At 37.1% G+C, this 16737-nt stretch overlaps 1 protein-coding gene across 1 annotated transcript; it reads right to left on the bottom strand.

Annotated features, from left to right (window-relative positions):
- Window positions 1–901: 901 nt before the first annotated feature.
- Window positions 902–16011, bottom strand: LOC139962497 (T-complex protein 1 subunit theta-like). Its single transcript, XM_071962511.1, has 14 exons — window positions 15860–16011; window positions 14231–14401; window positions 13069–13200; window positions 12147–12216; window positions 10975–11103; window positions 10421–10482; window positions 9536–9673; window positions 8547–8618; window positions 7895–8068; window positions 7459–7546; window positions 6583–6698; window positions 5294–5530; window positions 3297–3416; window positions 902–2535 (listed from the first exon to the last, which is right to left on the bottom strand). The coding sequence occupies exons 1-14, from the start codon at window positions 15917–15919 to the stop codon at window positions 2461–2463; spliced, it is 1644 nt and encodes a 547-aa protein (XP_071818612.1). The 5' UTR covers window positions 15920–16011; the 3' UTR covers window positions 902–2460.
- Window positions 16012–16737: the final 726 nt, after the last annotated feature.

Raw genomic sequence — 16737 nt, 5'->3', positions numbered from 1 at the left:
ACTTTTTCAGATTGTTGTTAATGAATGTTTTAAGCAACCGCTCATAAATAAACATATTAGCTATTCACTGATTGGTTGAATTCAAACTAGTGGATTTGGGGAACTGAAATGCGATTAATTATAAGTGAGAATTTGTCAGGATTCTTTTATTACTCGCCAATTAAGTGCTCTTCGCAGGGAAAACTTGGCTAATATCTTAGTTTGTTGTTTTGTGATGAACACATGTAAAAAACTGATGGACATATCAAAAGGGTGGGAAAACAGCAACAAAATGCAAAAAGCTGCTTAAGTAGCACTCCATGTACCAATCTAAATGTCAGCCTTGACAGAGATACATTTATAGGTCTGCAATCAGTTTGTCTTTCATTGAATCATGTCATACCAACATTATATATTTCTACATATACATATACCTATTGCCAACAGATGTAGAGGTCACACTCTAGGATTTTTGACATTAGCTGCCCCCCTATTGATCCTTGCCTACGATGTGGCAGACAGGCACGTAGCGAGGAATTTGCCAAGGGAGGGAATTGTAGGCAAACTATCAGAGCCGTAGATACGGCATTGCAAACTATCTAAGCGTAGGGCCACCATGGTTGGTGCGAAGCGTACAAGAAAATTTTGGCTGAAAATGCCTCCAAAATCGCTTGAAATGGCACTTCCCAGGCCTTGTCAGTTGCATCTTAGCATTTTCTCTTTTGAAATAAAAAATAAACAAAATATGCTCAAGGGGGGGCAGCTGCCCCCTTCACCCCCCCCCCTTGGCTACGGGCCTGGTGGCAGAACACTTGTATTTCAATTGTTTAGGAAATTTTACCACAAATGGTTAACTACCGAGTGTCCTCTACGACTTCCCTAGAAATTTTAAGAAATAAGGACAAAAGTTTGCTGCAAAACGTCATGTTTTCGATGTATTTCAAACATGCTTTATTTCAACAAGACATCAACATTTCAATAATTACCACACTAGTAAAAAGAAAATAGACCACAACAATCACATTTGCTTTGATATCATGAAACATTATAAAGTAAAAAAAGCTGGTACTATCACTGACGACACATTAGCATGAATTCCGATCAAAGAGTGTCTCAATTTTCATTAGTTTCACATTACACTACTTAACAAATAGCCTGCACATTAAATTACCCAACAAATTTGTCCGTTTGTGGTCTATGTATACATAAACCAAAGTAAAAGGTCTTAGAAAAGAAATGCACTTGGCATAACAAGTCTAATTTTCAATAGCAGCTGTTTTTCAACCATTTCTGAATGAGCAATTTTGTAAGTGACAGCTTGGCAAAGTTCATATTGAGAAAAGTTTTGCTATGCAGAGAGATTTTCCTTTTTTTCAACAATATGGACAAATGGAATCTCTGAAACAACTTCGGAAATCTTTCGTAAAACTACCCTAAACGCTTCTACTTGCAACATTTTTGATGTGCATTTTACAGACGATCCTCCCTACTTATGGTTTGGCAATCAACACTTTGCAAGTATTGAGTTAGATTAATTATAAGATCAGAGAAATATAAAGACATTTTACACAATGATGTACTCCATTAAATGAATGTCTCCATTATGAAGTTCTTCAATGTTTTAAGAAGTGAAAGATCCAGCAGCTTCATGGATTTAATGATAGTATTACATGGTATGGTTATATAATATTTGCTTTTTATATAGCGCTTTATACCAGCGATAGGTCTCAAAGCGCTTTACAGACGTTATATTACCCCTGGTCAATGATAACCTGTCCCAGAGACAATCCCTCCAGTCGGCAGCAGTATATACTGCGCCCAATGACAAGTTACCTCACAGGTACCCACTTAACCCCTGGGTGGAGAGAGGCAAGTGAGATAAAGCATCTTGCCCAAGGACACAACGTAATGAACTAGGCATGAATCAAACCAGCAATCCTTGGATCACGAGTCCGACGCCTTAGCCAATTGACCACCATGCTCTCATATGATCTACTGGGGAACAATACTGACATGATTGCTAGACATCAATAGACGGTCAGCTCATAAACCTTTACCACTGGAGGAACTGTAACCTTCAATGAATATTGTACAATATCATCTTTCACTATGTGAAATTATTAAATTAACTGGAATTGTAGGGAAAACAGCAACAATGCTGTGAGTCACACTGTGTATGACTAGATCGGTCTAACACACAATGGTACAAAGGCTGGGGAAATGTTTACTTGCTTAAGTTCTTACAACAATAAAGAGAAGGAAAGTTGAAAGAATCAAACTGCCTCTTTTCTTTGTCTGTGACATCTCACCCTAACTGGAACATCAAATATTTTGGTAAGTTTCCATCTGGGGAGCCAGAGTCTTTTTTAGGCTGTCCAGGCTGCTTTACTGCACAGTGAGCGAGCTATGGCTGCACACAAAGACACTGAGAAATTGGTATCATCCCTGAAGAGGGAGTGGGGGTGGTGGGAGGGGATAACCCTAGTCATCATCAGGGTCATTACCTGCCCCTTGCTTAGGGACTCTTGGTCCTCCAGCTTGTTTGGCCATAATAATCTGTTGGGAATAAAATAAAGTAAAGTAAACAAACGATACACTATTAACATTAACACTCACTGTACTGTACGTAACACAATACTATGAACTGGTGAGTTTATTAAGTGTCTAACTATCTGTGTACCATTTGCAGTTATGTATAAGAATCAACTATGAAACATATCAATCTTCAGTAATATTTGTAAAAACCTGGCAATACAAATCAGTTAATGGCAGGGTTATATAACTACACTCCATTAATTAATCAACATCACCATAGGTTTAAACAAATTGTTTCAATGAATCTTTCTGGTCAAGTCAGAAGAGGTTTGATTTCTTGTCTGTACCAAACCCAACTGATGCCCCACCCCACAACTAATGCCTCACACCCCAACTAATCCCCAACTGATTCCCCTAATCCCCAACTGATTCCCCCACTCCCCAACTAATGCCCCACTCCCCAACTAATGCCCCACTCCCCAACTAATGCCCCACTCCCCAACTGATGCCCCACTCCCCAACTAATGCCTCACACCCCAACTAATCCCCAACTGATTCCCCTAATCCCCAACTGATTCCCCCACTCCCCAACTAATGCCCCACCCCCCAACTGATGCCACTCCCAACTGATGCCCCACACCCTAACTGGTGCCTCACACCCCATCTAATCCCCCACTCCCCAACTGATGCCCCGCTCCCCCAAAATGCCCTCTCTCAGCCCGCAATGAAAACAGAATGAGTCACATATGATGTGACATGAAGGTTGCTGTGTAGGCTCCTACCTGATCAACCCTAAGTACAGTGATTGCAGCATTGGTAGCCAGTTTAATTGCCCAGAACTTGGTCAGGTAAGCATCTGTAATGTTAGCTTCAACCACATCTTTGACATCAGCACCTTCAGCCTGATTTGTGAGTAAGAGGAAACTTGGTCAGATATTCAAATAAATAATTATGAACTAAATGAGAAATCACGTAAGCATTTTATAACAATGGCTTTACTTGCACCCAGTTACAATTCATATTGAAACTAAGCAGTTCAACATATTTCACATCTTTGGATAAATTCCAAGAACTTGGCATGAACAAAAAAGTAACAGACTTTCTGCTGTAGTCTTCCAGATTTAAAATCTAGGAAATGTTCATAATGTATGTTACAGCTTTTTGCTATTCTGAGTTCTCTGTCATGTATAACTGTACACAACAAGGATTGTTAGTGCTATTAATACATATTTGTTTTGCAAGTGTCAATGTCTTTTAGACATTGTGGGTTCTTTTTGACCAACTATGTGTTTTCTTGTGGGCTATTCTGGTGTTTACAATGGCTATCCTGGGCTATTAATTTAACAGGCTCTTTACAATAAACATGTCAGAATACTTTCTTATGGTGTTTGTCATACTTCTTTCACATTAACTGCATCAACAGTCAATTGAACACATATGTAAACTAATTAATGAGATATAGAGTTGCAATGGCAATGTTGAAAGTTTGGAGCCAAAGAAACCAGTGAATGACACAAGAGGATGAAAACCTTCTTGTTATGCAAATAAAGTTTTAATATTGCCATTTCTTGGTCTCTGAGGTTCAAGTATTTTGCCCACAAGGCAGTTTTACAGACAGGGGTAGGCTTTATTGCTACATAAAAGCAGTATAACATAAGGATAGGCCTATTTAAGGTAACTGCCAAAACTTACATACGAGTTTCCATTTTTGCTGAAGAGCACTATAGTGGTAGTCAAAACAGATTTTGCTTTTGATACGTTAATATTTCTTCTACAAAACATTACTTTATTCAGTGTAATGCTTCATGTTTTAGCATTTATCGTATGAATCACATGTGTTATTGATGGATCCTTATTAGTGGCATGCATGTATTGTAGAAAACTCTTCTTTGTATTTTGACCACTAGTGGAGTGAAATGCTTTGTTACTCAATCTAGATATATGATACAATATACAATATATACAATAAACAAAGTGGCCAGCTGATAGAATTGATACTAATTATAATCATTGCTAGCAGATTTTACATCACTTTGAAATGAAGAAAATGTTTAAATTATGGTTGCTTTTTTTTGCTTCGAACATTTGTTTTATTTTAGAGATCATGGAGAGACTCGACTGACACACTTGGACACAGAGTCACTTTACATGCTCCTGCATAAATTAAAATCTCTCTCCGATTCTATGTCTTACATAGGGAAGGGCTCATATAGTGATACGATTGAAACATATCCTCAATATCAAAGCGGACTTTAGCATGGGGATTGAAACATACATCAACATCAAAGCCAATTTTAGAATTGCCGACTGAAACAACATACCTCAATATTAAAGCCAACTTTAGAGTTGCTGACTGAAACAACATACCTCAACATCGAAGCCAACTTTAGAGTTGCCAACTGAAACAACATACCTCAACATCGAAGCCAACTTTAGAGTTGCCGACTGAAACAACATACCTCAATATTAAAGCCAACTTTAGAGTTGCTGACTGAAACAACATACCTCAACATCGAAGCCAACTTTAGAGTTGCCAACTGAAACAACATACCTCAACATCGAAGCCAACTTTAGAGTTGCCGACTGAAACAACATACCTCTATATCAAAGTCAACTTTAGAGTTGCTGACTGAAACAACATACCTCAACATCGAAGCCAACTTTAGAGTTGCCAACTGAAAAAACATACCTCAACATCGAAGCCAACTTTAGAGTTGCCGACTGAAACAACATACCTCTATATCAAAGTCGACTTTATGAGTAGCTGATTGAAACATACCTCAATATCAAAGCCAATTTTAGAGTTGCCACTTTGATGAGCAGCGTACAACTTGGATAGGACCTCTGTTGATTTGACTCCTGCATTTTCTGCCAATGCTCTAGGAAGAGCTTCAAATGCCTGAGCATACTGCTTGATAGCATATTGAGCCAAGCCTGGAATGGTTTCACCGTAAGAAGCCAGTTGCTTCGCTAGTTCTATCTCTGTAGCACCGGCACCAGGTAGAAACCGTTTATCCTGTTATGATGAAATGAAAAGAATTTTTTATATATTTTTGCTCGATTTGCTTCAATCGTATCATAAATAAACTTTATTTGAATCACTTTGAATTGGACCAATTACTTTTACCTACATTTACTTAAAACTCTTTTATGATACCTTTGTAAGGGCCTTGAATGTGTATATGATAAATTAAAGTTATTTGAAACACCTATTCCTGCTACTTACATTTACTTAATCTCTTTTATGATACCTAAGGGCCTTGAATGTGTATATCATAAATTGAAGTTATTTACAAACACCTATTCCTCATACCTAGATTTATTTAATCTCTTTTATGATACCTTTGTAAGGCTCTTGAATGTGTTCACTCCATCATCTACAGCCCTCTCTACATCATCCATTAAAGTTATTTACAAACACCTATTCCTTAAACCTAGATTTATTTCATCTCTTTTATGATACCTTTGTAAGGCTCTTGAATGTGTTCACTCCATCATCTACAGCCCTCTCTACATCATCAAGTAAAGTTATTTACAAACACCTATTCCTTATACCTAGATTTACTTAATCTCGTTTATGATACCTTTGTAAGGCTCTTGAATGTGTTCACTCCATCATCTACAGCCCTCTCTACATCATCAAGTAAAGTTATTTACAAACACCTATTCCTCATACCTAGATTTATTTAATATCTTTTATGATACCTTTGTAAGGCTCTTGAATGTGTTCACTCCATCATCTACAGCCCTCTCTACATCATCCATTAAAGTTATTTACAAAAACCTATTCCTTATACCTAGATTTATTTCATCTCTTTAATGATACCTTTGTAAGGCTCTTGAATGTGTTCACTCCATCATCTACAGCCCTCTCTACATCATCCATTAAAGTTATTTACAAACACCTATTACTTATACCTAGATTTATTTAATCTCTTTTATGATACCTTTGTAAGGCTCTTGAATGTGTTCACTCCATCATCTACAGCCCTCTCTACATCATCAAGTAAAGTTATTTACAAAAACCTATTCCTTATACCTAGATTTATTTAATCTCTTTTATGATACCTTTGTAAGGCTCTTGAATGTATTCACTCCATCATCTACAGCCCTCTCCACATCATCCATTATGTTCTCCGTTGATCCTCTGATCACCACTGTGGAGACTGCATTCTCATCAGCATCTAACAAAGACAATCATAGAACACCTCATGATAGTCTCATGCACCTGTATAAACATGTTCCTTGTACTACGTAGTGTAAATCCACTTCCGCAGTATAAAGTTCCAAGCTTTACTCTTAAAGTTATCATGTTTTACAACATTTTTGAGACTTTGGCCTCTGTTTAACCACAAAGGACCTTTGACCTCTACAGAAACCGGCAGGGATCTTGCACTCACTTAGGTGGATCTACATACCATGTGTGAAGTTCATCCAAATTTTATGTTCCACTCTTTTTGTGTTCAAGGTTTCCACACTTTCGACTTCCACCAATTGCATAAGGGTTTTTGTATACAGACTTCTCAGACTTACAACTTATGTTGATCTCATATTTCGAACTTCTGAGCATAAAAGTGATTAGAAAAATATGTTTGTAGTACTTTCCATAGAATCTCTCCTTTATTGTTTCCTTGTTTCAATATCAAATTTACTGAGTTCTTTAGTCAGTGCCACGTAATTTTTATGAGCCTTGATTGAGTATACTGTATGCACGTCTCACAAACACCTGTATAGCCATTGGCAATAGTATTGGCAAGAATACAACAACATTCAATACATAACTTAACGTAAGGAGTAGACTAAGTAAATTTCAGTGACGAACTTGTAATATATTCACACCTTTGAATAAACCATCACAATCATCTACCCAATTGGGTAGATGACTGTGGTCTGGACTTTACTATAAGACAGAGTATACCACGACCAAAGTTGTATTCATCTTACCTTGTTGAAATATTACAACTGGAGTGTCACCAACCTCTGAGACGAATACCTGATCGCAGAAACCGGCTTCCTGTTCTGTGGGTGGGGTCTAAGAGACGGGGAACAAGACAACGTTTACTACCGGAGTGATCATCATCCAACCACACCAACGTAATATGCAAGACAAGCATGTGCTTTACTCTTTCAAGACACCCTCTTTTATAGGTATGACTGTGAGTCCTCTACAAAACAATTAATTACCGTATGCAAATATACCATTTCAAAACCACATATATCCCTTCATACATACATCATTAAAAATTTCTGGGAAGTACGGTAGCTCTGATCAAGCGGGCCACTCTCCTCAAATCCCACTTTGATGTCAGCCACATCGCCATTAACTTATAGCCTCTCAAACCTTATATCTAAACTTTTGGATATTATGAACTTTACTCACAAGTCTGGGAAGTACGGTAGCTCTGATCAAGCGGGCCACTCTCCTCAAATCCCACTTTGATGTTAGTCTCACTGCCATCAGGTTATACTTGTTCAGGAAATGGAGGGCCATATCTCCGATTTTACCTCCAGCTACGACAACCTTCACACCAGTTTCAGCTATCACCCTAATTTGCTGTGAAAAGATAAAAATGAAAGCCAAAGGTGTGAGAGCCCTGTTTATCACGTCACAGCATCACCGTGACAAAAAGGATTCAAATTTGTAACATGGACGACATGTCTATAGTTAGGTTAAGCTTCATCGACATATACATTAAAGGTAACTGGTAGTAATCACTTTAGAATATGTCACAAACTCTCTCCACCTGCCAAAGTTCCAGAATGGGATGGTTATCTGACAGTCGCAGCCTCTTCCTTTGCTACATACCTTGAGTCACAATGAGCCTCTGAACTAAGTAAGTCTTTTGCTTGACTGTGACTCTTTTCAGGGTGGGAGAGGACTGAATTAGGATTCAATAGTCAACATTTCTGTGACCTTTGGTGTTTTACATACAGATTGCACTCAAATGTAGCAGGAATCCATCACTATTATGAGGCATCAGCTGGTAAGATGTACTTGTAAACAAACATATAAGATAAACCGTTCTACTTACTGTTTCAAGCACATTCTCTTCTTCTTTGCTATAGTTTAACAACTCTTTTGCATTCTTTATCAAAACAGTACCCTGCAAGACAAAACAGAGAGAGAGAGATAGAAATTGAACCTGATTAAACTTGTATCATAAATGGCATTATCAGATCAGCCTTCACAGTGTTAATGGAAATACTCTTCATCAGCTATGCTACAATAACTGCGACTCACCTGTTTGTCTCTCATTATCTAAAGGCATCCATAGTATGTAGTAATTGGGATTGAAGTGTTCCCTTACATAAGATACCCTTTATTGCATTCAATATGTAGTATTTGGGATTGAAGTGTTGTTCCCTCACATGAGGGAACCCTTTACTGCATGAAATATGTAGTATTTGGGATTGAAGTGTTCCCTTACATAAGGCACCCATTATTGCATTCAACATGTAGTAATTGGGATTGAAGTGTTGTCCCTTACATGAGGGCACCCTTTACTGCATTAAATATGTAGTATTTTGTACTGAAGTGTTATCTTACCAAAGGGCACCCTCCATTGCATGTAATATGCAGTATTTGGGATTGGAAGTGTTACCTTACCAAAGGGCACCTTTTTTTGCACTCAATATGTAGTATTTGGGATGGAAGTGTAACCTTACCAAAGGGCACTCTACATTGCATGAAATATGTAGTATTTGGAATTGAAGTGTTACCTAACCTAAGGGCACCCTTTATTGCAAAATAGAATGTATTCTTGTGAGTATTGCATTAAGTATCCACTATTTGGGATCCAAATACTACATAATCACATTTACACTGCTCGCTTTCTTCCATCTCCCAGTTTTGCACAATATTCTATCAAAGTAAACTGACATTGGCTAGGCCACCTGGTGTGACATTTTACAAGGAGCTAACATTGTATTATCTTCATGCCTGTGTTAGGCAGAACATTGAAAGCACAGCCAGCCAGTTTATTGGTCCTGCTTTCAGCTCTGGTAAAAGAAGAGTCCTTACCTTAGTTTCTGTGCTAGAGGAATCTACTGGACATGAGTAGACAGCAATCTTGCCTTTTTCTATCTTCGTTACATCACCATCTATGGTCTTCTTAAAGACCATACCTTGTACTACAGATGAACTGAGGACACCGGAACCCTGTAAAAATAACACATCATGAGCATCCTCAATGCAAGCAAAAACAGAAATGAGAAACGAAAGGGAATGATAGCTATCAAACAAGAAATATACACCTTAAGGCCCTTCCCCAAAAGTGAAGTGGTAGGGTTGGGGGGGGGGGGAATAAAATTAAACAGAACATCAACGATGTTGCAGCTCGATTGACTTTTGCAAAGTGACTTGTGTAAACTATCAACTTTCAGAAACCATGAACCCTGTTGTCTCTGTGTGTAACATAATAGAACCATATTGACATACTGCTGCTTGTCACAAAACTTGGACAAGAAACATTTTCAAAATCTTTGGGTTAGCTTTGCTTTGAAAAAGACAAGCCCTCGCCCCCCATTTTCCACATTCAAAAACTCCACATATGTGCAGAAATGAAAATAATTGTGTAATATCCAGGCAATGAAAAAAGTAAATTTGAACTGCTGTGATTGACAGATTGCATCCAATACATTGCAATAAACTCCTAATGTATATCAATAGAGTCACAGACTCATCAGACATTCTCTTTAACAATTGTTAAATTCAGACAAAATCTATTACTCATATCGTGAAAGGCAGGATATTAAAGCCTTGACTTAATTTGTCCCGTTTTAATTGTCATATTATAGAACCGATGTCTCTGCGACAAATGCAGGGAAGAAAGAAACTTTTTATCAAGCGTCTTAGAAAAGTAAAACAATCATCACTTTCACCCAAGAGAAGTGTGTGGTGACTCACCAAGATTTTGGCAACTCTCACATTATCCACATTGAAAGTTTTTGATTTGGTGTAGACTGAAACTGCGAAAGAAGAGAAAAATTGAGATGGTTAGATGATTGCAATATCTTATAAAAGGGTAAATAAATCAAACCTCAAAGGTGCATTAATGCCATGATGTTGACCCCCTTGAAGGTAAAAACAACAGTTGTAATTTGGTTAATTATAAAGAAGTTGAATAGGTTTGATCAGATACATCTGTTCAGGTCAATCCTACATGGCTTCTGGCTTCTTCCTCTGCTTGATGCAAAATACAGCTTTATCATAAAAATCTCAAATTCTATTAAAAAAAAATCTTTTGTCTCCTTTTGGAACACAGCAGTATTATACTGAAACAAGCATATGGTAATACATGTAGCAATTATAAACATGCAAACATCACACCTTCCATACAACGATATGCCTACACAGTCTTTTTTACAAAATGAAGCACCGTCTTTCAAGAGGGTATTGTCCCCTCCACACTGAATGTTTGGGGTTGTGATTACTCCATAAAGGTGCGCATATGTACTTACTACAGGCCTGTGCTACAAGCTTTGCAAGGAAATCTTCATTTCCATACTGTTTGCTCATGATTGCTGTACGGATTGCGCTTGTCACTTCGCTGGCATCACATAAATCCTTTAAGGATCCGCAGGATATCTCTGAAAGAAGAAGGACAGAGAAATCAGAAAAATATCACTTCTTGAAAGGGATTTTCAAAAACCACCTACCAGATAAGTTGCAATTTGTACCATATCCATATTCATATGAACTTAACTGGAGTAGATACCTCTATGATGAAAGTTTTGAACACCTTAGAATTTATGTTATGATAAAGAACCACCTACCAGATAACTATTTTCAAGAACCACCTACCAGATAAGTTTGCAATTTCTACCATATTCATATAAACTTAACTAGAGTAGATACCTCTATGATGAAAGTTTTGAAGACCCTACGAATTTATGATAAAAGGGATATTCCAGTGGGAGGCAATGTAACACTGATCTTAAAGACAAATATATTTCAAAATGTTCTATCCTAATATCTTGCTGCTTACTAATATATGGTTGAGTGAATGCAACATATTTTTTTACTGGCTAAACCCATGATTCTTCTGGGAGTGGATGACAGAAGATGTTCAGTGATGTCATAATTGGCAGTGTTCTTCAGTTGCTCTAATTTCCTGTTATAATTGTCCTGATATTGATTTATTCTTGAAGTATGATACATTTGGAACGTTCGTCTAGCTGTCAATGTTCTCTGTACTTAGAATTTCATCAAAACATTTTTGTAGTACTAATATTATTCTCATCTGTGAATAAGTGAGTAAAACATAGAAAAAATGAAAAAAAAAAGAAAAAACTTTGCATCTGAAGTGCTATGATGAAATCATTCACACTGATGTTTACAGATGCCAAAAAAACATCACCAAATCTGAAGTTTCAATTTTCACCATACAAAATGCTACTCGGATGTGGTCTTGTCCAAAAAAATTGCTGGAAATTCCCAACTTATTTATTTAAAAGCAGGTCTAATTCAGCCATTGGAATAGGCCTTAAACAGATAATAGACTTCCTTGACATCACCGTCTGTTGTGTTCACTAATGAAAACTATAAACAATATTTTACGAGATCACATGTAATTGTTATAGTAAGTCTACATTGTGTCTAGAGAAAGAAACAATAAACTTGGTCTCATTACCTGGAAGAATTTCAAGTGCTTTCTTCAAAGCAATCTCGTAGCCTTCAATAACTTCTGTTGGAGACAAACCCTGAATTTGCAATAAGAAAACAGATACTACAAGTTAAGTTAAATTACTAGTAAGTAGGCAAGCTATGGCAGGTCTCATCTTGTTGAATTGGAAGCCACCCAACATGAAACTTGTAATCCATAAAACCTTGCAGGCTTCTGCCCCACATTTGTGGTCGCTTAAGCATCGTAAAATAACTGCTTGACTATCAATTGAATTTTACTGATCTCATGTTCACAACAATGAGTGATGTCCCAGGCACATACCCAAGTTTAAAGTTAATATGCCTTGTAACTAAAGAGTAGTTTGCACATGCTGACCTGCATTTAACATGCATTTTTAATGAGCTATAAACTTGCAGTCTGATATCCAACATGGGCTTGGATGGTTTCAGCCATCCTGTCATTTTGGTATGAGCATGAAACCCAAACTGCTGATTTTAATGATTTGACCTTTGACTAATGATGTCATACTGTAGGTCACACAAGCACTACATCCATTTCTCCTAGTAGCAGACATATTAGCCATAGTGCTGATGGGCATAGGATTAGTGTTATGAAATAGAAGACTTTAAATGGTGCACAGCTAACAAGATGTAGCAAATACTTTCTCAACAATACACCTAGAATTTTACAACAAAAAGCATTTTAAAATGAAAAACATTTTGATCAAAGAAAGACACAATTGAGATATACAGCTTTGTTCCAAATAGTTGTCATACCTTATCTGCAAACAATGCAAGTCACTTAATTTGATTGCAATCTGAGTATGCATATATTTAATTCAGTGAGAACATAACTGTGCCAAACTTAAAATATTTTGAGAGAAAACGATGGCTTCTGGAAATTTCTCATAGAATTATTTTGTTCATACCATTCTCAGCAAATCCTCGGCATATTCCAAGAGAGCACCAGCAAAGACCATAACAAAGTTTGTTCCATCACCGACCTCTTGCTCCATCTGCTGTGTTGCTAGGACTAGCATTTTAGCTGCAGGATGTTGAACCTGCAAAAGAAATATTTAAAAATAAACAGAAGTGCATTGTGGCTTTGAGGACCAGTAATAAGATAGGTGTTAGGGTTAGCCCTAACCCAATCTTTATCTTCTAGAGATATCATTCTTATAAGCCCTACATAAATTATTGTTTCACTGACATGAAAAAAATATTGAGTTCCACTGACTTGAACATTTGTGATGATGCATTTTAATTGACTTTTACCATCTATAATGGTCATGCATAATGGAAGACAAGTTTTCTGTGTGTAACAGATAACAACCTAATTTTATTGTTGCTTGTCTCAACATTGTCCTCTTACAAAGTATGGAGGCCTGTCAGTAACTTCCATACCTCATCTTTGGAAGCATAACACTTTCAAAGATTTTGAGCTTAATGAGCTCTTCTTTGAACTGAAATGACCTTGGCCACATTTCCCACTTTCTCATTTTAAGCAAGAGCAAAATTTTGTGATATCTAGGCGTAAAATTAAATTGACTGGCGTACAAGTAAGCACTGCAGAGAGATTACTCAGGCTTTAAAGTACACTGTACACAAGTCACAGCAAACAAACACAGTTGATCAAAACTTTCGTGAGCATGAGTAGTAACAAATTTTCACATTTTACACATAAACTCATCAAGACAATAGGGAATATCACCAAATGATGAAATTACAGAAGAGTACACATTGCAGTGTTTCTAAAGAAAAGTAACAACGTTACTTCTTGACATGGTATTAATAGCTTCGACTGGGTAGTAGTTCCCAACACTTGGAGGTCCATCCCAAATTCCCTTGGGATATCATGTAACAAGGGTTTTGAATTAAAAAATAAACTAAACTTCTGGCACACACATGCCATCAATATTGCATAGATTCCTTCTGCCTTCAAAAGGAAACAAAACTTGTAAAGCACTGTGATGGTAATGTTTTGCTTTATTACATTCATAATCATATGTTTTGTTTCTAGGTAAAGTACTTAAAGAGTAAAGGATCCAATAGCAATAGGTCTCTTTTTAGACTTTATGATAAATACAATACCTCAAGTTCTTTCAAGATTGTTGCTGCATCATTTGTTACAAAGAGCTTATCAATGTGGTTGATAACCATTTTGTTCATTCCATTGGGACCATAGGCTGACCTTGTCGTCTGAGCAAGTTCCTTGCAGGCACCAATATTTCTGTACACTGCTTCTTCCAAGCCATGAAAGTGCTATAAAAAATCAAAACAACAGATAAAAAATAAAGTAAAACAACTACTTTGCATCTAACACAGATAGGGTCTCAAATAAGCTACTGTAAGTCTTCCTGATCCTTGGGTCTCTAAACTAACTCAAAAGATATAATCTTTGGTGAACATCAAATACATCTTGTTGTGTAAAGATGAAGTAGGTAAACTAATGGAAGATAGCACTTCAAAAAGTAGCATAGTGGGCTCATAATTGACGCACTTAAGGATTTGATTAATGATGTCTATCAACGAAAACTCGAGATCACTCAACTGTATTTGTTTTTCATATTTGTAGATCCTCAGAAATGTAATGATCTCAAACTATTTATTGTTCTGTGCCTACCTAATGAACAATTGAGCAGAAATTGACCACATAATGTCTGCCTTGCCAAGTTTTTTCATACCCCTAAATTGACACATTCATCAAAACGCTAACTGTAGTATAGGCCTTAGTATACATCAATTGACTTTGGATGCTGTTTGCTATGCTCTGAGCCTCTAAGTGCTGACAGGTCAGGTCCCAGAGAGTAGTGGTATTATACTGAGGTAATTTTGGTTATTTTTTGGGAGTTAGATTTCCAAATGCCAAAAAAATGCACAAAACTGGGGTGAGGATGTTTACTTTAAGCTTAAAGAAAAGCACAATTTGATCAGCATAAACCTGAAATGGATAAAACTCATCAAATGTTTGACTGCTTGACTGCACAAAGTTTAGGTTGCCTGCTGTATCACAGAGCTAGTAATGTTAGAAGGTGTGTCAATTATGAAGCCTTTAGATAATTGAAAGAACAATTTACAGCTAACAAAATGAAGTCGAAACAGACTTGTTAGAATGTTGCTTTATCACAGCTAGATAGGTCACTATACAAGTTCAAGATGTAGTAAACAAGTAAGAAATTTAAGTTAGGAGACTAAAACTAAGAGTACCCTTTCTCGGCAAGGATCGAAACCAATGGTGGAATGGTATGGAGGTATGTACCTATGGCAGCATGGCACTGGAACCCCTTTCTCAAGAACAGGTCTATGCCAAATCTCATGGAAGCGTTTCACCAGCCAACTTTGTTTCAAGCATGTTAAATTTGCTGTATGCCTTTTGTATTATTTCTACAGAGACCTTTCGCAAAGGTGGTTAGCCTTTATTTTCATACGGCCTTACTTTTGACTAGTGTTACTGTTACTTGTTAAGACTGCACTGAACCCTTCAGTGTACCACCTACACTGTTAACCTAATGTTCTGTTGACTAACGGCTTTAGCCCAGGCTAGGCCTAACGTTAACCTATGTGCACAACAAGGGCGATGTCACTGGTGAACACACACGTGCTAGGCCTAGTAATCATTGTATTGATTGCTAAGCAGACTGCAAAATATAAGCTAATTTTGAAAACTACATAACAAGATTTGTAACACGTTTAGATGAATAATTAAGGGAATATTAAAACCTTTGCTCCCTCTTTGAGCATTGAAGAAAAACCAGGTGCGTTTGGTACTCTGAGAGCCATGGTGACGGTGTTGTCTTGAATGAATTGAATGTTCTAGAACAATTTTGGACGCCAAACACGCCAAAATCTTAATCACGGCAAGTGCGCAGTATCGGTTTCATAATAGCGGGACAAACTAAAACGAATGACAGTGAATGACCGAATGACAATTGACTTTGTACAGGGTCAATTATCATTCCCGAATGACAGCGAATGACAGAGAATGACAGCGAATGACAACGAATGACAACGAAGGACAGAGTTGAGAGGAGATAGAATGATTAACGGAGTGGAGTAAATGCGGTTATTGGTTTTCTGCGCAAATAAAAAAAATGATTTGAGGAAAATCGCGTGTTACGTGGCTACAGGGTTTTGGTGTAATTTACGGATAGAAACCACAGGGAAAGTTTTTGTGTGAAAATGCGCTTGAGTGCTGTGCATTTTACCTCTGTAGATTTATATAGAAAGATAACTGAAGCCGTTTCAAGATTGGAGTAATGTTAGTTTCTAACAATTAATAACGGCAAAATGACGTTAAATTTACTTTTTAAAATCAAACTTACAATTTCGCGTACTATAAGGTGCGTGTTTTATCTTGTCCGTACTCCTTACTTTACTAGATCCAGATACCCACGAAGTCTGAACTGTGATATCCGGTTGAAGCAAATTCATTCGTTTTAGTCAACGCAAATTTTTAGTGTGTACAACATATTGTCATTCGTTACGTGTATGGCAATTGTCATTCGTTTTAGTAGCACCCCATAATAGCTATGTTATAACCATCGGCGATATGAATCCTGCTTCAAAATTTTCATATGACAAACAAACGTTCCTAATAA

This window comes from Apostichopus japonicus, chromosome 21 (assembly GCF_037975245.1).
Source record: "Apostichopus japonicus isolate 1M-3 chromosome 21, ASM3797524v1, whole genome shotgun sequence".
Lineage (NCBI taxonomy): Eukaryota > Metazoa > Echinodermata > Holothuroidea > Aspidochirotida > Stichopodidae > Apostichopus > Apostichopus japonicus.
Note: the sequence above shows the minus strand (reverse complement) of the source record. Positions and strands in the feature narration are given on the sequence as shown.